The following is a 22,775-nucleotide window of genomic DNA, read 5'->3' on the forward strand; positions in this document are numbered from 1 at the left end:
TTTCTAATTTTTTTTTCCATGTAACGTCTTGTTTAAATACACGTGTATCCACCTCAATCCATATGTGTTAGAGTGTAATAGAATGTAATTTAGTTCAATTCCACTCTAATCCACCTCAATAACCCACGTGGATTAAAATAAATATATAAGCATCAAACGAGGAAAAAAATAATAATATCCGCCTCTCCCTCTCTCCTCTGCGTGGTGTATTTTCAAACTTGTGTGAGCAGCATCAAGGCCACCAACAGGCAACAGCAGCAGAACGAACATCTCGCCTTCTCTGAAAGCCATTTCAGAACCACCTTCAAACTCCACCCCCCTCCGCTTCCACAAACCAATCCCTAGTTCCTCTCGCCCTCGCATCAACCCCCAATTCGATCCACTCCGTCCCCGATCCACCTCGAGTCCCATCCAATTCGGCGCTAGCCTGGTCGGCATTGCCTGCCGGCCTCGTCGCTCAGATCTGAGTGCCGTCTCGGGCGCCAGATCCCGCCGCCTCCGCTCCTAGCATTTCGCCAGGACCAGGATTCGCGCGGCGCCGGCGCCGGCGCCAGACGCCAAGTTGGCGCCTCAGAAGCGGTCCCAGCGCGGCGGCGGCGGAGGTGGCGCCTCCGCCGCCGCTGCGGCTTCGTCATCGGCCGCGGGGGACTCCGGGGACGCCGTCATGGCGCGCTGGCTGCAGTCCGCAGGCCTGCAGCACCTCGCGGCGTCCTCAGCCGCGGGCGGGGCCGGGGCCGGCGACATCCGCGGCGGTGGCCTCAGCGGCGGTGGCGGCGGCGGCCTTCTCCCGAGTCTTCTCATGCAGGTCTGTCGAAGATTCCGTCCTTTGCCTATTACGCGTTGGACTGGTCCTTTCTGGTTTCTGCGCCGGCTGTAGCCATATATCTTTTGTACGTCTGTATAATGGAATCCATGGAGACGTACCTGTAACCGTGTATCTTTTGGATTCTTCTTGCATTTGTCCCGTTGTAGAAATGGCCGGAATCCACTGAGTTTTGCCACCCTGCCTGAATATAGCTTATACATTTAAACACCACATATTCTTTGTTTGCATTTTATATCTTTATATTATTATGAAAGGGTTTTTCTTTCGGGTTCGCATCAAAGTGGTGGAAACTGAAAGGGGAGACGTCAGAGGTATTTAGGGAAAGGGTTATCAAGGAGGGCTCTTGGAAGGAAGAAGACGACATAAACAATATGTGGGACAAGATGGCAACCAACATTCGGAAGGTAGCCTAAGAGGTGTGTGGAGTAACCAAAGGAAGGGGACGCGAGGCTAAAGATACTTGGTAGTGGAACGAGGAAGTCCAAAGGGCTATTAAGGAGAAGAAAGAATGCTATAGACGCTTGTACCATGACAGGAGTGTGGACAACATAGAGAAGTACAAGGTGGCAAAGAAGACTGCAAAGCGAGCTGTAAGTGTGGCAAAGGGTAGAGCATACGAGGATCTTTACCAACATTTGAGTACGAAGGAAGGAGAGAAGGACATTTATAGGATGGCTAGGGTTCGTGAGAGAAAGACACGGGACTTCAACCAAGTTAAGTGCATTAAGGATGAAAGGGAGCATCTCTTGGTAAAGGAGGATGAGATCCGACATCGATGGCAAGAGTATTTTGACAAATTGTTCAATGGTGAGAATATGGACACAACCTTTCAGTTGGATGACTCTTTTGATGACACCAATAGGCGCTTTGTGCGGTCCAAGAATCTGAGGTCAGAGAGGCGTTGAAAAGGATGAAAGGAGGTAAGGCGATGGGACCGGATGGTATCCCAATCGAGGTGTGGAGATGCCTCGGGGACATAGCTGTAGTATGGTTGACCAAGTTGTTCAACCATATTTTTCGATCGAACAAGATGCCTGATGAGTGGAGGAGAAGTATATTGGTACCGATCTACAAGAATAAAGGAGATATTCAAAGTTGTACAAATTACCGGGGAATTAAGTTGATGAGCCATACTATGAAGCTATGGGAGAGAGTTATCGAGCATCGCTTGAGAGCAATAACGCGGGTCTCTATGAACCAATTTGGTTTCATGCCCGGAAGGTCAACCATGGAGGCAATTTTCTTAATAAGACAAGTTATGGAGCGGTATAGGGAGAAGAAGAAGGACCTACACATGGTTTTTATTGACTTGGAGAAGGCTTATGATAAAATACCAAGGAATGTTATGTGGTGGGCTTTGGACAAACATAAAGTCCCAACGAAGTACGTCGGGCTCATTAAGGACATGTACAACAATGTTGTGACTAGAGTTCGAACAAGTGATGGAGACACAGATGACTTTCCGATTAGGATAGGACTACATCAAGGGTCAGCTTTGAGCCCTTATTTGTTTGCTTTAGTGATGGATGAGGTCACAAGGGACATACAAGGGGACATCCCTTGGTGTATGCTTTTCGCGGACGATGTAGTGCTAGTTGATGAAAGCCGGATAGGAGTAAATCAGAAACTGGAGTTATGGCGGGAGACTTTGGAGTCCAAAGGTTTTAGACTTAGTAGAACTAAAACTGAGTATATGAGATGTGACTTCGGCACTACTACTCGGGAGGAGGAAGATGTTAGTTTGGAAGGTCAAGTAGTGCCTAGGATGGATACCTTTCGATATTTAGGATCAATGCTACAGAGGGACGGGGATATTGATGAAGATGTTAGCCATAGAATCAAAGCAGGGTGGATGAAGTGGCGGCAAGCGTTTGATGTCCTATGTGACAAAAGGGTACCACAGAAGCTAAAAGGCAAGTTTTATAGGACGGCGATTAGACCTGCTATGTTGTATGGTGCAGAATGTTGGCCTACGAAAAGACGACATATTCAACAGCTAAGTGTCGCGGAAATGCGTATGTTGCGTTGGATTTGCGGGCATACAAGAAGGGATCGAGTTCGGAACGATGATATACGTGAGAGATTAGGGGTAGCGCCAATTGAAGAAAAGCCTGTCCAATACCGGTTGAGATGGTTTGGACATGTGCAACGGAGACCTCCAGATGCACCGGTGCGTAGTGGAATCCTAAGTCAGGATAGTAACGTGAAGAGAGGCAGAGGAAGACCGAAATTGACTTGGGTAGAGGCAATAAAAGGAGACTTGAAAGGATGGAATATACCCAAAGACTTAGCCTTAGATAGGAGTGCTTGGAAGACAGCTATTCACGTGCCTGAATCTTGATTGTTTCTGTTGGGTTTCAACTCTAGCCTACCCCAACTTGTTTGGGACTTAAAGGCTTTGTTGTTGTTGTTGTTGTTGTTGTATTATTATGAAAGTGTTTTTACTTTTTAGTGATAGAACTAGTATATTTTTCATCAAGCCAATCGCCATAGCTCGGACATTTAAACATGTTGATAGTCCAAAGTTTGGAAAGTTTGGCAACAATGATTCTAGAATGTCAGTAGAAACGAATGGCAGGATTAGCATCCTCTTATGTCTTGGATCTTTACTGGTAGCTCACACAGCTTGATTGCTTGAGTTTGTAACTTAACAAGGGGTTTACTGCAGAACCTTGTGCTAAACAAGTAACTAGAAAGTGAGCTTACACCTTTCACATTGCATGGTAAGTTTAGTAGTGATCAAATATTGCTGAAGGCGTGGATGTGGCTTTGTTATTATTGTTATTTTTGGGGGTGGGGGTAGTTAATGCATCTGTGCTGTATTTCAGACATGTTTCCTTACAGTATTAAACTGGTACCTGTAACTTGTGGGAGGAAAGAATGTATCCTTGATTCTGATTGTAGGCCACATTTTCTTATAAAATAAGATGTGATCTGCATAGTTTGCTCTATATCAAATTCATACATGAAACACGACTCCAAATCTTTGTCATTGTTTGACAATCAGGGGGTAAATGTAACTTAACGGTTTCGCCGCCTAATATTTAGCAAAATCGGATCTATTTGAATTAGCGAACAATTTCTGTGTCCGCTATTTCTAGTAGCTGCAATGATAATGGGAAAGACACTGTTCTTTTTCTTGAAAATATCACGGAACATATTCCATGTAAGACATGATCACATGACTATGGTTGTATTGTATGATTGATTCTATGCCACCTGGAAACATGATACTACTTATTTGATGGTTTTGAGTTTTTGCGTCCTCCAAGATGCAAGTTTTACCACTAATTTTTATGTCATACTATACTACTACCTTTTATGAAAGTATTTTTAAATAAAATGTGCAGTAATATAATTTCTGCAGTCAAGCTTGATAACCATATTAATTGTCAAACTTTGGAATTTTGGTAGCATGTTAAAATGACAATTCAGAAAGAAAATTGGAGGGAATGTTTGAATGTTGCCTGTACTTTCAGTGTCATTGGTTCTATGCACTGTTTTCTTAAACTTATTTGGATATGGCATTTTTTTTCTCTTGTTTGGAAATAACTTGTCTATTCTGCCCTTCGCCTTTTATCTTCTCCTTTTGTGTTATTCCACTTTTCACTCACCGTCTTAGTTCCATGGCTTCTCCTACTGCATTGACACAGCGAGCATGCCTTAGTTTGTCCAGGATTTTTTTTCAGTTTGTCAGAATTAGCGCGCCTTAGGACTTACTCATTCTCATTGACAGTGATCTGACATCTGCACTTCGTGTTAGATCTATGTGCAAGGTTCCTATGTAGTTGAAGTATATGTAGTTTAACAATGCGTAGTATTGTTTTTTTTGTAGGGATATGGGCCACAATCAATCGAGGAAAAACAGAAGCTTTATACATTATTGAGGAGCCTAAATTTTAATAGCGAATTAGCATCTGCATCTATATCCGAGCCCTATACTCCAACAGGACAGAGCTTTGCTGGTGATGCTCCTGTAGATGGATTTTATTCACCTGAACTTAGAGGTGAATTTGGGGCTGGCCTTTTGGATCTTCATGCAATGGATGACAGCGAGCTCCTTTCTGAGGTATTTCTCTAGATTGTACCTGCAAGATGATCTTGTGTTCCAAAAAATGCATGTCTACACTTTGTTTCCCCCCCTTCTTCCTGTTCCTTCTAGAAACTGGCGAGATGATTCAGTTGATTAAGATGTTATTAAAAAATTATCTCCCTATCTGTTTCATAAGTTGCAATATCATTTTCATGCATCTAATCTAATTACCTTATTCTTTTGTCAGAATGCTGCATCAGAACCATTTGAGCCTTCGCCTTTTATGCCAAAAGAAATGGATGACGACGACGACGACGACATAATAACAGAAAACCAGCAAGGTCTAGTAGACAACTGGAGTAGTGCCTTCACCAATGAAAAAGAGAACACTGTGGTTGGTGCTAGAGAAAGTAATGTAGCAAAGATTAAAGTCGTGGTATGTTGATGCTGCCATCTTCTGGTCCACAACTGTCATACACTTAAATCAAAATCCACTCTCTCTTTACCTCTTATTTCATTGAAAAAAAAACTTTCTTTATCTCATCAACTTGCAGGTAAGGAAAAGACCTCTGAACAAAAAGGAGGTATCTCGAAAAGAGGAAGACATCTTAGATGTACACAATTCTCAATTTTTGACTGTCCATGAACCTAAACTAAAGGTACTGCCTGTTCACCGAGGTACTTAATTATTTATGTGTTTGGTAGTTCACAAAATAGTTATTTTTTTTGTCAAATATCGAAAAGTTGAAGGGCGGGCTTGGTGCAAGCGGTAGAGTCTTACCGCCTGTGACCGGAAGGTCCCGGGTTTGAGTCGCGGTCTCCTCGCATTGCACAGGCGAGGGTAAGGCTTGCCACTAACACCCTTCCCCAGACCCTGCACAAAGCGGGAGCTCTCTGCACTGGGTACGCCCTTTAAATATCGAAAAGTTATCTTATTGGGCTTGTTGGAATAGTTTGATTAATTTTGGATGCTAGTGATGATATTTATTGATGGTGAACATTGGAAGAGAAAGATGCAATACTTGTTCTCCTTCAACGTGTTACATAATAACCTACCTATGTATGTAGGACAACCTGCATGTTTGACAATATTTATATTCGCCTTGCTTTGCTTAAGAAATAAAGCAACACTAAGTAATTATGATGCCAACATGATTTAGGTATTTAGGCATTACAACTTGAATGAACAAGCATGCTTTGAAGTGCTGAAGTTGACTGTTCTGATCGAATGGAAAATGACAAGCAATTTCAGAAATTGAATGTTCTGATTGCCAAAGATCTCCATTTCATTCAGCATTTTGAGTTCTTCAAAGTGCGCGTCTGCCTGCAGTTAGCCTGTCCTTTTAGAGAAGTGGGTAGTATGTTGATTCTGAGCCTAGATGTACATTGTTATAATAATCTGCATGGTGTTGTCACTATCTATAACTGAAATTGAACGTAGTTTTTTTACCAGGGTTGCAAAATAACTTTCTACAAAGCAGGACTGACGGAGAGATAAACCATTCCTTATTTTACTATTTTATTATTAGTGTATTGCATGCTTGCTCTGTTAGTGAAAATCAATGTGTTTAGATGCATGAGTCAACATGCTTTAGGAACATAAGTTTCATTTCAAACATTTTTAATACTTGTTCATATCAAATATACTAATATATTGTTTTCACTGAAAGGTGGATTTGACAGCTTATGTGGAAAAGCATGATTTCTGCTTTGACACTGTCTTGGACGAGAATGTAACTAATGATGAGGTATTTTTTATTATAATTATATTCAGTAATTGATGTCTAAAAGCAATTACCTTAGCACTGCCCCCAGTGGATGTTGTAGAATGTCTCCTTTCTTGTATTCGTTTACATTTTTTGACATTATACTTGCTGTTTTGTTTAACAGGTGTACCGTGAGACTGTGGAGCCTATTATACCAATAATTTTCCAAAGGACAAAAGCGACATGCTTTGCATATGGCCAGACAGGTTATATAAGCTAAACACTAGAAGTCTAATTTCTTTTGGTGTAATTGTGACTTATGTCCTGGACTTTGCTAATGATTATTTGTTTTATCTCCTCGGTGAACTCTTTGGAAATAACCTTGTGCTTGCCATTCTGTTTACATTCTTCAAATTCTCTACTGCAATTTGTTTAATGGTAAACTTTGTGCTTGTCAAGCATTTTACTGTAGAGGTTTTACCAGCATCGATTTGCATGACCCATTGAATATGATAAATCCAAGCATCTGAGATTTGACACTAAGTACAATTGTGGAAACATTGCCAGTTTAATAGTTTATCTATAAGTTTGATCCCTGTTTTTGGCAACCTTTTTTTTTGGGGGGGGGGAGGTGTTGAGGTGCTTAAAACTGATGGTACTTGAACTTCATGGCCCGGTTCGCTGGTCTGAAACTTGGCTGAAAACACTGTTCTGGCTGAATTGTTGGGAGAGAAAAACACTGTTCCGGCTGAAAAAACAAGCCGAATATGGGGTAAGCCGAACATGGCCCATGTTGCAATTATCAAATTATCTATTGTCTGAATGCCAAGGTATTTTGTTTATTTGTCTCAGCTGGATGTTACATTTATATGGTAGTCTTGGTGAATTATGATAAGGACCATTCCTGTATATAGTTTGTTACTCCTGAATTTCTTATTGTTTTCCTTGGTAGCTTGTCTTATGAATCTCCATGTGCAGGCAGTGGCAAGACCTATACAATGCAACCCCTACCTCTTAGAGCTGCACATGATATGGTTCGTCTTTTACATCAACCTATGTATCGAAATCAACATTTCAAGTTGTGGCTCAGCTACTTTGAAATTTATGGTGGCAAACTCTTCGATCTTCTCAGCGAAAGGAGGTTGGTTACTTGAATTCTTATGTTCTTTTTTTCTCTTGAAAAACACAGGAGAGCTGCGCATCATTATATTAAGAAGTAAAAATGGGAAAGAACCCATACAACACACCCTAGGCCAGCCAAAAAGGCAAGCCCTCACACTCACCAACTCACGCCAAACTCCACCAAACTATCTGATCCTTAGGATACAAGCGCGCCCATGTCACTTTCTGAATGGGGGGCAGTCAAGAGTGAATTCTTATGTTCATGTTTGGCATAGTATAATCCATTGGTCGAATTTCTGTTTTTGGGTCATTGGTCAGATGTACACACTGGTTGCATACAGATTATTATGTATAATTCAAGTACTCCCTCCGTTCCAAATTATAAGACGTTTTGACTTTCATTCATAGATACATTACTTTTACTAAGTATCTAGACATAGTGTATGACTAAGGGCCTATTTGGTTGGAGACCTGGAGGATTTGCCTGGCAAAAAGTGTTGCCTGGAAGTTGATGATTTTTGCCTGGCCAGGCAAGTCTGAAGAAGGTCTGTTTGGTTTGAGACCTCTACCCGAGAAAGGCTAATAAAAGATACAGTACATATTTAAAAGCTAATAAAAGGTATAATACCATATTTAAACTTACACGGTTATGGTTATAAATAATAATAAATAAATAAAAGCATCCATATTTTCTCAATTAATAATATATTTGAAATTACAATTACAAATAAAGTTAATAGATTTCGTAGCTATTTAAAAAATGTCATAAGGAAAGAACGTATGAGGAAGAAAGATAATTATAATTATACTGCACACATTATGCTAATTTTAACGTGAACATGATCAACCGAGGGGAGAAAGACTAGAAAATATAAAATATACAAAAAGTTTTTACACATGGCTGTGAAAAAAGAAATAGAATATGCCTGAGAAGTTTAATAAAAAAGAAATATATTTTCTTCTATATAAAACTTTAGCATCATTTGAGTAATATATATTATTATAATACAAAAATAATATAAATAAAACCTTTAATAAAGTAATATAAAATATAAATACTTTTAATATTTTATTTTCCTAATAATTCATTCATATGATTAAGGAATAAATAGAATAAAATGTACTAAATGTATCTCGGTTGCACCTATCACAGATGAACAATAGGAAATAGAAATAAGAGTCTCACTCATTTCATCAAGGAACTATAGCGTACAGCAAAGGAATAATATAAATAAAGGAGAAAAAGACACTGACAAGACAGCACTACAGTAGCCCACCCAGGCAACATCGGCGCTGCACCCAGGCGGTCGTTTTCGGTCGCCTGGCTGAGGCAGCCCCTGCCTGGCCCAGTCAGCTATCCAGGGTCTCAACCAAATGGAGCACAGGCAGCACCCAGGCACCTCTTCACCCAGGCAAATTTGGTCCAGGCTTTGAACCAAACAAGCCCTAAGTGCATAGCAAAAGCTATGTATGTAGAAAAGCCAAAGCGTCTTACAATTTGAAATGGAGAGAGTATAATACAAGTGGTCACATTGATTCTTGTTCCTTTTTTCTTGTGCGCTCATCTTCATGTACTGCTTTCATGCTGCTGCAGTGCTGCCTATTCACTCCATCCAAAATATACGGATTTCTGGGTTTGTCCTATGTCTAGACAAATTTATAGAAAAGAACGATAATATTTGTGGTACCAAATGAGCATCATTAGGATAATTCTGAAATATATTTCTTAATTTTCTTTAATGTAGTAGATGCTAATTTACTTCCCTATAAATTTTGTCAAACTTAGGACAAACTCAGAAACCCTTATATTTTGGGACTAAGGGAGTAGTATTTATCTGTGTCATATGATGAAATGGTGGGGTGGGGGTCTGGGTGATGAACGCCTTTTATAACAGTGGCTCCTGGTTCAGAGTTAGTTGAATCATGTTGTCTCCAGATGTGTGAAACACTTGATTCCCAGCGTCAGATCTAGTGGAAATGTGTAATCAATGGGCTAAGCATTTAAGCCAAGTGATGACTTGTATTTATTTGTACTTTTGTTTGTAGACTTGCTGGTCAAGCTCTAGCCAGTTAAATTCAATTTTTGAATGATTTTCCTGGGAAATAAAATCTGAGTGCATGGTACATTATTATCCTTTTGGTTTCTTTGGTGGATTTTTATTTTTATATATTTAAATCAGGCTACATTTTTATTCTTTTTTTTTGTAGGCAACTCTTAATGAGAGAAGATGGAAAGAAACAGGTCTGTATTGTGGGTTTACAGGAGTTTGAGGTTTCTGATGTCCAGATTGTCAAAGAATACATTGAGAAAGGAAATGCTGCAAGAAGCACAGGCACAACTGGAGCCAATGAAGAGTCATCACGATCTCATGCTATTTTGCAATTGGCTGTGAAAAAGCATATCCCAGTTACTGAAACCCGGAGACAGAGAGACCGAGATGCTATTGAAGCAAAGAATACAAAGCTTGTGGGGAAAATGTCATTTATTGATCTTGCTGGAAGTGAGCGTGGTGCTGATACAACAGATAATGACAAACAAACAAGGTATTGTTTTTTGGCAGTAGATTTGGTCTTCTGCTTATTGTGCTCGTGCTGTATGATATTCATATTTCCTTATGCTTATGCCTTGTGCCAGAATTGAGGGTGCAGAGATCAACAAGAGCCTTTTGGCTCTCAAGGAATGTATCCGGGCACTGGATAATGATCAAATACACATTCCTTTCAGAGGAAGCAAACTAACAGAGGTACTTCGGGACTCCTTTGTTGGAAACTCTCGAACAGTGATGATTTCTTGTGTTTCACCAAGTTCAGGTTCATGTGAACATACACTGAATACCTTAAGATACGCCGACAGGTAATATTTATTTTAATTTTAATATAGTGAATTTACATGTATGTTCGCATACTTCGAAGATATATCTATAGTTATGAGTTATCTAGTTAATTCTTACTCCGGTTCCTACTCTAGTAAGTCTGCATACAATTCATTCTTCTCTGGGTCCATTAATGTCGGTGTTTTCGGACCACCGACAAGTAAATTTGTATTTGCGCGTCTGGCTTAGATGGTGTGCTCGGAGGACACAAGGGTTTATACTGGTTCGGGCGGAACGTCTCTACGTCCAGTTCGCTGCTGCTCGTGTTACCGACACTTGGTTTGCAGTAGGGGTTACAAACAGACGAGAGAGAGAAAGGATCCCAAGTCTCTGGTGAAAAGAGTGAACGGGTGCTGAGAGCTCGATTGCCGCTCAGCCGTGTGCTCGTGTCGTGCTCTTGTGTTTTTATCTCGTTGTTCGGCCCCGTTTCATGGGGCGCCTTGCTTCCTCTTTTATAGGCGAAGGGAAAGCGTGGGTTATAGCGGAGGAAAAAGAGAAGAACGAGAGAGAGAGAAGAGAGAGAGAAGAAGGCTTCTAGGATTGCCGGGTCCTTCTCCATCATACGGGTCCCGCCGATCCTGTAGATGTCAACAGGGACGGCTCCATATCGCGGCCCTATTCGTTCCTGGCACCATGCGTAGGCGTCATCTGCAGGTCATGGCGTTCCACTCCGTCTCGGCGGACGTCGTGGTGAACTGACGCGCCTGTCAGCGTCTGTACGAGTTTTAGACAGAGCCCGCGGCCTTGGGGTAGCTCGAGACTTTTTAATACGTCTCGAGCCATCCGGGGGAGTCATCGTGGGCGCTAACCTTCTTGCTTTGGGTATCCCTAATAACGATACCCGATAATAGCCCACGAGCCTGCGGAGTAGAATACTCCTTTGGAGGCTTTTTCGGACGGGAGGACTCTGAGGGCTTTGGTCTTCTTTTTTAGCCCGCGGCGTGTCCTAGTAGGACAGCGATTCCCTTTTGTCGCGATCGGTCTTCTTGGGGCATGTAACTGTAGTGTTCGGGAGGTCGGAAAGGTTGTTCTTTGCGAGGCCAACTTCCCTTGAGCTCCCGCGCGTGGCAGGCGTCCGGTCGAGGGTCGGCTCGTCTTTGTGATCGTCATCCCTCAAGCGTTTTTTCGATAAAACGGAGGGGCTGAGCCGTGGACTGGGAACCGACCAAGACTCGAACGTGGACCGGGATGCCCGCGGTGCTTGTGCACTCGGGTACTGGCCGCTAGTGGGTCCATCCTTTTGCACCTCTCACTCTAAGGGAGCCTCGGAGTGGCTGTGAACCCGTCGGAGGACCAGTCTTCGAACTCCTGGGCCTGAATGGGCCGTAGGAGCGTTTTTAGCTCTGTATCGCTCCTTCCCTGTGACGGTTCTTGGCCTATCGATCGGGCGAACCGTCATTCGGCATGTTCTTTGAGGGCGCGGCCAGAGATAGCGTGCGCACGATCTTCGGAGGTAGGTGACGTGACACGACATAGCCGGCGCGTGAATCTAGGCGGACGGTTCGCCTTCTTGCCCCGCTCCGTCCTATAAATAGCGGCCTCCCCCTTCATGTTTCTGCACATCAAAACCACAGCCTTACCTTCTCCGTTTCTTCGCTACCGCCGTTCGGATCTGCCGTGCTTGCTAATCCGACGCCGGAGCCCTAGATCTGTGGCTTTCGCTTCTCCGCCGCCGCCTTTGCTTTTCCACAGCCGCCTCCATCCTCTATGGATTCGTGGTATCACTCCGATGTTACCCATGCGCGCATGGAGAGGCTCGTCAAGCGTGGTCTTCTCCGCGAGAGGACCGATGCGGCATAGTGGCTCGTGCCCGGCCGTGAGGATGCGCCGGCGCCGCCCGACGGCTACATCGTCTCCTTCGCACCCTTCCACGAGCGCAGACTCACGGCTCCTCGTCACCCGTTCTTCCGGGGTCTACTGCACCACTATCAGATCGAGCTGCAGCACTTGAACCCCAACGGGATCCAGCACATCGCGGCCTTCATCGCGATGTGCGAGGGGTACCTGGGGATCGAGCCCCACTTCGAGCTGTGGAGATATTTCTTCTCTATTTCCTTGATCAAGAAGGAGAGAGGGCGAGACCCCGGTGCCGATGGGATGCGTGGGCATTCACCTCCGAGGGCGGCGTGCGGCCGAGTACATGCCCTACCAGCTCTCTAGATCCAACAAGGGGTGGCACTCGCATTGGTTCTACCTGAAGGGTGACCTTGCTGCACCCTTGCCTGTCTTCTCTGGGCGTCTGATCGAAGAGGTTTCGCCGTCATGGCCGTGGGGGCCACCCGTCAAGGAGAAGAGGATGCGCGACCTCATCGAGGCCATTGCGTTCCTGAAGACCCACGGCCTCCGCGGGGCCGACGTCATCGGGTGGTATCACGCGAGGAGGGTGGCGCCCCTGATGGCACGCGTCCTCTCGCTGTACGGGATGACGCCCGGCGCGCAGCTCGTCGGGACGACATTCGCCCAGGGGCTGCTCCGCGACAACGAGGTTTCGCAGCACATCAAGAAGGCCACGGGGGAGGCCGACGCCGTGTTCCCGATCCCGGGGCATCCCGTGATGCGATTAGATGCGGGCTTCATCGAGCTGTCGGCGGGGTTAGTCTTCTGGGACTCCGTCGCGCCGCTGTCAGAGCACGCGGCCGTGAGGGCGGTGAACCGTGCCGCGGATGAACAAAGGAAGAAGAAGAAAAAGGACGACAAGGAGAAGAAACGGCGGTTGAAGCAGCGAGCGAAGCTGCAGCGAGGGAAGCGGCGTCAAAGTTCGTCGGAAGAAGAGGAGGATGGCTGCACCATGTCGCCCATCCCGTGGGATGATCTGGCCGCCCGGGACGAGGACCCGTCTTCACCGCAGGCAGGGCCCTTTCTGCGGCATGCCACGGGTAGGAGGGGAAGGACGCGTCCCCGGAGCCGGCGGAATCAAACCGCCCCGCCCCGTCCGGACCTTCGATGGCGGCCTCGGAGCCGACGGAATCAGGTCGCCTTGCCTTGTCTGGGCCTTCGACGGCGGCTCCGGAGCCGACAGAAACGGGTCGCTCCGCTCCGTCCGAGCCCTAGACGGCTCCTCCGGAGTTAGCGGGAGGCAGCTGTTCTGATTTGTACGAACCCTCCGAGCCGAGGGGGGGCTCGAAGCGGCAACGTGCCGACGAGTAGTCGGGGTCGGGCAAGCTAGCCCCAAAACGTCCTCGTATGATGGCTCAGTGTGAGTGAGTTTTTTCGTCCTTTCGTCTTGACGGATTTTTGTCGCGAACTGACCGCCATGTCTGTTGCAGCGTCGGAGAACATGGGACTCTCCTGTGGCTCGCTCCGAAAAAGATCCTCCTTCGGCAAACGCGCTAGGAGCCGGCTGGCGCCACGCCGGTGGCGAGCGTGTGGCGTTGGGGCGGCCGCGGCGTCAACCGGGGAGGTGCAGTCGATGGCTGCGTCCACGGGAGAGCAGGCGAAGGAGGGCGCGTCCGGGGCGCTTGTGGCGGGTGCGGTGCGGCCGGTCGTGTCCTCGACGTCGCAGGCGGAGGCGGCACGGCTAGAGCCGTCGTTCGTGCAGGTGGTCGTGTCCGCGGCGGGGCGGACGGAAGGGGGCGCATCCGAGGCATCCTTCGCGGATGTGGCGACAGGGCAGGTCTCCGTGTCCGCGTCACCTGCCCCCTCTATCGCTAAAGGAGCCGCTCTAAAGGAGCTGCCGCTGCAATGGAGGTCGGTGCCGCTTGAGGTCGGCGCGGGGGCGTCCCGGTCTCTGGTCCGGGTGGCTGCCCTCGATGAAGCAGCAGAGGAGCGGGAATGGGGGATCTTCCACACGGAGGTTGGGGACGCGGTTCGCGCCCTGACCACCATGCTGAGCTCAATGCGCGACATTGTCGTCCCGGTTGGCCAGGTTTGATATGATCGTGCTTCCGACCCTCATGTTCTCATTCCGCGCCTCTAAGTCTTGTCTTCTTCGTAGATCCTTATGGCCCGTAGCCGGGAGAAGTCCCAATTTCTTGTTGAGGAGACGTGACAGAGTAAGGGGCTGGCCGCATAGGTCGCTGCCACCCGTCAGGAAGTGGTTGAGCTTGCCCTTGCCGCCCGGGAGGTGGCCGACCTCCGAGTCAGGGAGAGGAGCTCCGCATGGGGATTGACCTGGCTCGCCAGGAGTGCGCCGATGCTCAGCAGCTAATCGACCACCTCGAGGATGAGCTTCAGAGGGAGAGGGACCTGAAGGTTGCGGCCGAGGGCGTGTCCGCCGGGCTCGCCGCGGAGGTCGGTCAGCGTCAAGAAGAGGTCCGGCACTTGGAGGGCGAGGTGACCCGACAGCGCGATGAGGTGCGCAAGCTTCGGGCGGATGTGGACGGTAAGTCTCCGGTTTCCCTTGTTGTCTTTGTCCCTGTAATCCGTGGTAAGTCTTTTGACACGGTCGGTATGTGACTTGGGCAGGTCTCGACGACAAGCTCGAGGCAGAGGTGGTGAAGAGCCGCAGCCTAGAGAAGGAGCTTAGCGAGGTGAAGGACACTCTCCAGAAGGAGAGCGATGAACATGACAACCTACGTGTCGTCGTCTAGCTGGTCTACGACGAGCTCGAGATGGCCCCGGAGCAGGAGACAAGCTCGCTCGCGGTTCGCGCCACGCGGATCACGGAATGGGCACGTGATATGGCAAGGGGCGCGCTTCGCTTTGGCGTTCACCTATCGTTCGCGATCGTCTGCTCTCATTACGAGAACATCGATCTGGCGACGATGAGCCAAGGCTTCGGGCTCGTCTATATTGACGGCGAGCTGGACGACATCGAGAAGGAGGTGCCCCCCTGGCGCATGACCTTTTTGCCAAGATAGAAGATGAAATCATCTCCCCGAGGGGTTAGTTTAGTCAGATAGGTCAGGCGGCGTATTTGTAATAAGCGGACAAGTTCCAACCCTCCTATTTCGTTTAAACAAGTTCTTTTATTTCGGTTGAACAAATTTGTTCTTTCTCCCTTTTTATGTAAAAAGGGTTAATGCATTCCGATCCTTCCTGCTATTTAAACAAGCTTCTTTTGTTTCGGTTGAACAAATTTATTCTCTCTTTTTATGTGTAAAAAGGGTTAATGCATTCCGACCCTTCCTGTTGTTTAAGACTGTAGAGCTTGAGGTATGGGCGAGAAACTCTGGTCACGCTGGTAAGCAAGAGTGCCGTAGCCTCTGGGGCGTAGGTTTCTTGCAGTCCGACCAGGTTTACTCGGCGTTCGTTTCCGCAAACCTTGCCTCTAGGTTTTTAACGTGAGAAAGGGTCGAGCACAACGACTGTTTTAGAAAGGGTATATATATACCCTTATCAGGCTCCGAGTGAGACCCGACCCCTTGCCGTTGCCGTGGTTGGGTTTCACTAAAGATCGACACGATAGCAAAACTGGTAGGAGAAAGCGTTTTTTGTTTCAGAAACGTAATTCTTAGTTTTTGTACGTACTACCTTCCTAGGATCCGAGCCATCGTTCTGCGACCACGTATTTGGTCTTCTTGCGAGTCTAACTTCTCTCGAGCCCCCGCGCGTTGCAGGGGTCCGGTCGAGGGGTCAGCTCGTCTTTGTGATCGTCATCCCTCAAACGTTTTTTTTGATAAAACGGAGGGGCTGAGCCGTGCTACGTTTTTCCTCGATAGACGAAACATAGTGCTCGGTGAGCTGTTAACGGGCTAGTCCGAGTGGGGCCCCGGCTTCCCGTTCGTGGGGGTCCGGCATGGGTCAGCTAGTGACCGACTCCATATTCTTAGTGGCCAATCCATATAGTTCTCGGGTCCATTCGACCGGTCCCAAGGGCTCGTTGCCTTTCTTTGAGGAAAAATCATGGACTGAAAATCGACTAAGACTCGAATGTGGGCCGGGATGCCCGTGGCGCTCATGCGCCCGGGTACTGGCCGCTAGTGGGCCCATCCCTTTCCACCCCTCACTTTAAGGGCGCTATGGAGCGGCTGTGAACCCGTCGGAGGGCCAGCCTTCGAACTCTTGGCTTGAATGGGCCGTAGGAGCGTTTTCAGCTCTATATCCCACCTTACCTGTGACGGTTCTTGCGCCGAGCTGGACGGCGTCCAGAAGGAGGTGGCCCCACTAGCACAGGACTTACCTGCGGAGATAGAGGATGAGATCATCCCCCAAGAAATTAGTTAGGCAGATAAGCTAGGCGGCAAACTTGTAATAAGTGGACAAGCTCTTAAATTTTGTTATGGCCAAACAGATTTTTAGCCCTTCTCCCCTATTTGTATAAAAAGGTTAATGCGTTCTGACTCTTTCCGTCGTTAAGAATGTAAAGCTCAGGGTGCGGGTAAACAAACTCTGATCACGCTGGTGAACAAAAATGCCGTAGCCGTTGGGGCGTAGGTTTCTTGTAGTCCGACCAGTTTTACTCAGCGTTCGTTTTCACAACCTTTACTTCTAGATCTTAACGTGAGAGAGGGTCGGACACAGAGAATGTTTGCCAGGTGGATATACTCTTAAATGCGTTCCGACTCTTTTCGTAGTTAAGGCTAAAAATCTCAGGGTGTGGGAAATACTCTGATCACGCTGGTGAGTAAAAACGTTGTAGTCGCTGGGGCGTAGGTTTTTTGCGGTCCGACCAGTTTTACTCAGCGTTTGTTTCCGCAACCGTCGCTTGTAGGTCTTATCAGCCCCCGAGTGAGGCCCGACCACCTGCCATTGCTGGGGTCGGGTGTCACTAAAGATCGAGGAGTTGACAGCGAAACTGATAAGAGAAAGCGTGCGTAAATTAAGGGTAAAAGCGACGTAGCTGTTCGATGTTCCAGGCGTTGACGAAGACTTCGTCGTCGATGGTCCTGAGCCCCTTGCTGTTGCTGGGGTTGGGTGTCGCTAAAAATCGAGGAGTCGATAGCGAAACCGATAAGAGAAAGCATGCGTAGATTTAAGGGTAAAAGCAACGTAGCTGTTCGATGTTCTAGGCGTTGACAAAGACTTCGCCGTCGATGGTCCTGAGCTTATAGGTGCCTGGTCAGAGCACCTCCACGACGACGTACGGTACCTCCCATGGCGGAGAGAGCTTGTGGCGGTTCTTGTTGCTCTGGACGAGGCGGAGTACCAGGTCTTCGACGTTGAAGGTCCGACCCCGTACTCGACGGCTGTGGTACCGGCGCAACGCTTGCTGATAATTGGCCGAGCGGAGGAGGGCAACGTCGCGCACTTCATCTAGCGGTCGACGGTGGCCACGAGCGAGCCCTCGCGCCGCTGCTTCTTCTTGTTGGGACGGTTGGAGGTGCCTTCGCCGGTGTCCTTGTTCTGCTTTGCTTTGCCTTTGAGGTGGTCGAAAATCGCCCCGAATGCCTCCTCGCCCGAGGCGTGGCTGGTGGCAATGTCGAGGAGCTCCTTAGTGGTTCGCGGACCTTTACGTCCCAACTTGTGAACCAGGGACTCGCAGGAGGTCCTAGATAGGAAAGCTCCTATGACGTCGGCGTCAGCGACGTTGGGCAGCTCGTTGCACTGCCGGGAGAAGCGCTGAATATACCCACGAAGAGTTTTCTCAGACTTCTGTCGGCAGCTTTTGAGATCCCATGGGTTCCAGGACGCGCGTATGTGCCCAAGAAGTTCCCACGAAGATCTCTTTGAGGTCTGCCCAACTTTGGATTTGATTGGGCGAAAGGTGTTTCAACCACGCTCGCGCCGAATCGGCCAAGAACAATGGAAGGTTGTGGATAATGAAATTATCACTATCCGCTCCACCGGCTTGGCAAGCAAGCCGATAATTCTCGAGCCACAGTCTAGGGTTTGTTTCCCCGGAGTATTTCGGGATGTTGGTCGGCGGTCGATACCGCGGTGGGAAGACGGCGTCGAGTATGTGTCGGCCAAAGGCCTGAGGCCCCGGTAAGTCGGGGCTCGGGCTTCGGTCCTCGCCGCTGTCGTAACGTTCACCACGACGAGGGTGGTAGCCGCTGTTAGCCTCCTCTCATCGCTGCGGGCACGCTGACGGGCATCCAGGGTGTTGTGCGCGTCATGGTGGAGACTGAGACGCTCATGTGCTGGGACCGCGGTGCGCGGCCCGTCGCCTTGCTGCGTCTGGTGGATTGATAAGTCCCTGTTGGGTCGCTCTGAGGGCGTGCGCTGGCTGGCGTCGAGCTCGCGTCGTCGGGACAGCGAGCTCTCGACCTGCTGCACCACCGCACGCTCGTGTAGTGTGTGAATCTTGCGATGGGCCCGACGATCCTCGGGTGTCGCGGGCTCCGAAAGCCCTCGGAGTAAGGCCGTGGCGGCAGCGACGTTCTGGCTTGCTCGGGTGAAGTGTGGGAGGGCTTCGTCGTCCTCGATGATCCTCCGGTTCACGTCGCGGGCCATGGCACGCGCACGCCCACCGTCTCCGTGGCGCTCGATCTCGCTCGAGCTCCGCGCGTTCCTGCTTGAGCTGGAGTCGTGCTTCTTTGAGCTTTTGGTGCCGCACCCTCAGCTGCTCTACCCGCAGCCGAGACGGGGCCTCTGCATCCCCCTTGACCTCGTCGTCGAGGTCGTCTGTTGGGGTAGCCCCTCCCTTGTGGATGCTTTCGACGTATCCCTCAGGGATATCTGCCATGAAACATTCTTGCGAGGGGTGATGGCTCCCCCTGCTGGAGTCAAAGTTGGAGGGCGACTCCGATTCTCCCGCGAGGTCGTGGAAAGATTCCGCGACGTATTCGGTCATCCCCACGAACTCGTTGTTCGTAGGGTATCGGGGGCGTGCGCTGCGCCACAAGGTGGCCAACGGTCTCTGTGGCGTTGCGTAGACCGAACGGGAGCGCCGTCGGGGCGCTCCGGATGAGGCAATCCGGGGAGAGCGGCTCTCCTCCGGCAAGCTGCGTGATGACGTTGGCGAACGAAAAGGTGAGGCGGCGCAGGTCCTCCCAGGACGGTCGGGGTCCTAGGAAGGCGCCGAGCTAGTGCTCTAGCCTCCCGTAATCGAAGCCGAGGAGTTGGTCGCTGCCGGGGGTGGGGGCCTTTGGTGCTGCAGCTTGAGGAGCTTGAGAGGTTGGACGGCGGCAGGAGCCTACGCCAACTCTCCCTCCGTCGTAACGATGAAGTCCAGGTTCCCGAAGTGCACGTGCGCGCCCGGGACCCAGCTGACGCCATGACTAGCCATCCGAAGCCTGATGTGGAAGTCGAGACGCGCAAGAAGTTGCTACCTGCCACGCCAATTGTCAGTGTTTTCGGACCACCTACGAGTAAATTTGTATTTACGCGTCTGGATCGGATGGTGTGCTCAGATGACATAAGGGTTTATACTAGTTAGGGCGGAACGTCCCTATGTCCAATTCGCTGCTGCTCGTGTTACCGACACTTGGTTTGCAGTAGGGGTTACAAACAGGCGAGAGAGGGAAATGATCCCAAGTCTCTGGTGGCAGGAGTGAACGGGTGCTGAGAGCTCGATTGCCGCTCAGCCGTGTGCTCGTGTCGTGCTCTTGTGTTTTTATCTCGTGGCCCGACCCCCTTTCTCGGGGCGTCCTGCTTCCCCTTTTATAGGCGAAGGGAAAGCGCGGGTTACAACGGAGGAAAAGGAGAACGAGAGAGAGAAGAGAGAGAAGAAGGCTTCCAGGATTGCCGGGTTCTTCTCTTTCATATGGGTCCCGCCGATCCTGTAGATGTCAACAGGGACGGCTCCACGTCGTGGCCCTGTTCGTCACTGGCGCCATGCGCAGGCGTCATCTGCCGGTTATGGCGTTCCGCTCCGTCTCGGTGGACGTCGTGGTGAACTGACACCCCTGTTAGCGTCCATACGAGGATTAGACGGAACAGTACTGGCACACCTGACACTGTTCTTGATTTGAATCACCAGATATGGCCCGTCATGGCCACAGGTTACATCGAGGCGTGCCAACTTCTTTCCTGGTGTCAGAGTTTTGACCTAGACCCATACGCTTGGACCTGGAGTGGTTGACGGCAGTATTGGTCCCCGTCGGACGAGACGGAACCCGCGTCCTTGGGGTCGGGCGAGACGGAGCTCGCACATGAGGGGTCGGGCGAGACGGAGCCCACACCCGAGGGGTCGGGCGAGACGGATCCCGTGTCCTCGGGGTCGGGCGAGACAGAACCTGCACCCGAGGGGTCGGGCGTGACAGAGCCTGCGGCCTTAGGGTCGCTAGAGACCTTTTAATACGTCTCGAGCTATCCGGGGGAGTCAGCGTGGGCGCTAACCTCCTTGCTTTGGGTATCCCTAATAACGATACCCGACAATTAAGTTTGCCCCTTGGAGGAGAATTCGGAGATCTTGGGGACCCCTGTAAATTTTTTCAGTGGCTTGCGGTCAAAAATCGGTGCTGGACAGCAGATAGATTATCCAAACATGGTTTACCTCATCCTGCTGCTTGCTTATTGTGTGACCAACCTGAAGAAAACCATCCAGCATATTTTAGTTTCTTGTACTTTCACTCGGCAACTCTGGACCTTGGTCTTGCAAAAACTTGAACTTGCAGCAATTGCACCTGGTATTGAGTATGCCTCGTGCCTCTCCCTTGTTTTTATCCCTTTTGTTTCTCCTATCTTAATGACATGACATGCATATCTCCTGCGTCGTTCGAGAAAAAAATCTTACTGATTTCACTGATTGATAAACAGGGTTAAAAGTCTTTCAAAAGGTGGCAACACAAAAAAGGAGCAGTTTGCTGCACAGTCTGTATCATCTGGCAAGGAATCTACCTACACACCATACCCTATATCATGTGAAGCTGAAGAGACTATGGAGCAGACTCAAGAATTTAGGCCTGTTGATTCTTCTAGGAAAGGTGTTGACAGTTTCACTTCCAATTCTTCCGTGGAACCTGAGAGAAACTCCTATAGTATGATTCCAAGCTATCCACATAGAGGAAACGAAGAAACTAGTACTAGATCTGGTTTCAATGATAGGGAGAGAGGGGACTTGAAATCTAACCAGGCTGGTTTTAATAGTAAAACACAGTCACTTCAGGAATCAATAAATTCACAAGAAGAGGTGAAAGTGACAAAAGTCTCACCGCCCCGGAGAAAAGCTAACAGGGATGAGAAATCAGAAAGGCAGGTCAACTACATGAAAAAAGAAAGTGGACCTGAAATTAGTCGGAATGTTGTTAAGCAGCAACAGCAACATAAGCAGCAGCAGCTGCAAAGACCATCATCAACCTCAGCATCACAGGTTTCATCCAAGCAATCTGAAAAGGAAGATATGGAAATAAATGCAATACTTGAGGTGAAGTCTTTTTTAATCAGCATGAGATATTGTTTGATCCTGAGTAGAGATGTGATATGAAGTCTTTTATTTTTTGGGTGCACCTTAGGAAGAGGCGCTGATAGCAGCTCACAGAAAGGAAATTGAAAGTACAATGGAGATAGTACGGGAAGTAAGTTCCAGTTAGTTGTATTTGAATTTCATCACAGATGTCTGTTTGGTAATAAATGGTTGTCTTACTCTATATTGCTCATCTCTTAGTAAAAAAGTTGTCAGTTCCATATCCTTGTCATTATCTTAGCATTACAGTATGCTGCTAAACATGACATGCATTTTTTTTTCAGGAGATGAACCTATTAGCAGAGGTCGATCAGCCAGGTAGTCTTATTGACAACTACGTGGCGCAGCTAAGCTTTCTGTTGTCACGGAAGGCTTCTGGTTTGGTAAGCCTCCAGGCACGCTTGGCACGGTTTCAGCAGCGCCTAAAGGAACAGGAGATTCTTAGCCGTCAAAAAACACAGAGGTAGTTTAATAAACCAAAAAAATTGAAACCTTTTGGTTTGTCATTGATTGCGAGAAGCCCCGGATATTGGAATATTGTATCATGGCCCTCCAACATCGCCTTAAATGAAGGAAAGGGCGGACAGGATCTCACGGTGATTAGGATGGGAGATGGAAATGTGGGCTGATGCAGTGCAGGCATTAATGATTTTTAGGTTTTATGAATCAAGTTTGCCAAATTTTCTTTTCCAGAAAAAGGTGCTTGGGTGTATTTTCTATTGGTGGCATAGGTTTGTCAACGTTTGCCATTTTCGTTTGTAGGGTATAGTTGTAACCGTTGTTTGAATGTCGGTAGTGAAGTGCTGTGGTGAGGAAATAACCGTACCTTGCCTTGCCGTTATAGTGTTGTATTCTTTGTTGATATTTATTTCGCATCAACAAAAGAAAGGCAGCATTTGACAAAGATCTACAGGGTTTGATTTGTACCTTGGGTTGCCCTGTTTATTGCAACTGTAAGTCTGAGATATGCATTTTTTTCATACCTTTATTTTTGCTACCTTTTCTCTGATGTGACCATTCTCAATTTATAAAGTAATCAAGGATAGCA

At 48.2% G+C, this 22,775-nt stretch overlaps 1 protein-coding gene and 1 pseudogene across 2 annotated transcripts; both read left to right on the forward strand.

The window, feature by feature from the left end:
- Positions 1–227: 227 nt before the first annotated feature.
- On the forward strand, positions 228–22,759 carry LOC136449962 (kinesin-like protein KIN-13A; annotated as a pseudogene).
- Positions 13,726–15,860, forward strand: LOC136449964 (uncharacterized). 2 transcript variants are annotated; one of them, XM_066450201.1, is made up of 2 exons: positions 13,726–14,881; positions 14,965–15,860. In XM_066450201.1, the coding sequence occupies exons 1-2, from the start codon at positions 14,659–14,661 to the stop codon at positions 15,087–15,089; spliced, it is 348 nt and encodes a 115-aa protein (XP_066306298.1). In that variant the 5' UTR covers positions 13,726–14,658; the 3' UTR covers positions 15,090–15,860. Both variants share the same exon structure in this region; 1 of them encodes a protein (XP_066306298.1).
- Positions 22,760–22,775: the final 16 nt, after the last annotated feature.

This window comes from Miscanthus floridulus, chromosome 5, assembly GCF_019320115.1.
Source record: "Miscanthus floridulus cultivar M001 chromosome 5, ASM1932011v1, whole genome shotgun sequence".
Lineage (NCBI taxonomy): Eukaryota > Viridiplantae > Streptophyta > Magnoliopsida > Poales > Poaceae > Miscanthus > Miscanthus floridulus.

Bases quoted from the DNA above. Each gene is read 5' to 3' on its own strand.
- LOC136449964 (XM_066450201.1), top strand. From the start codon at position 14,659: ATGGGGATTGACCTGGCTCGCCAGGAGTGCGCCGATGCTCAGCAGCTA. The intron at 14,882-14,964 runs GTAAGTCTCCGG...TGACTTGGGCAG, and splicing joins GCTTCGGGCGGATGTGGACG to GTCTCGACGACAAGCTCGAG.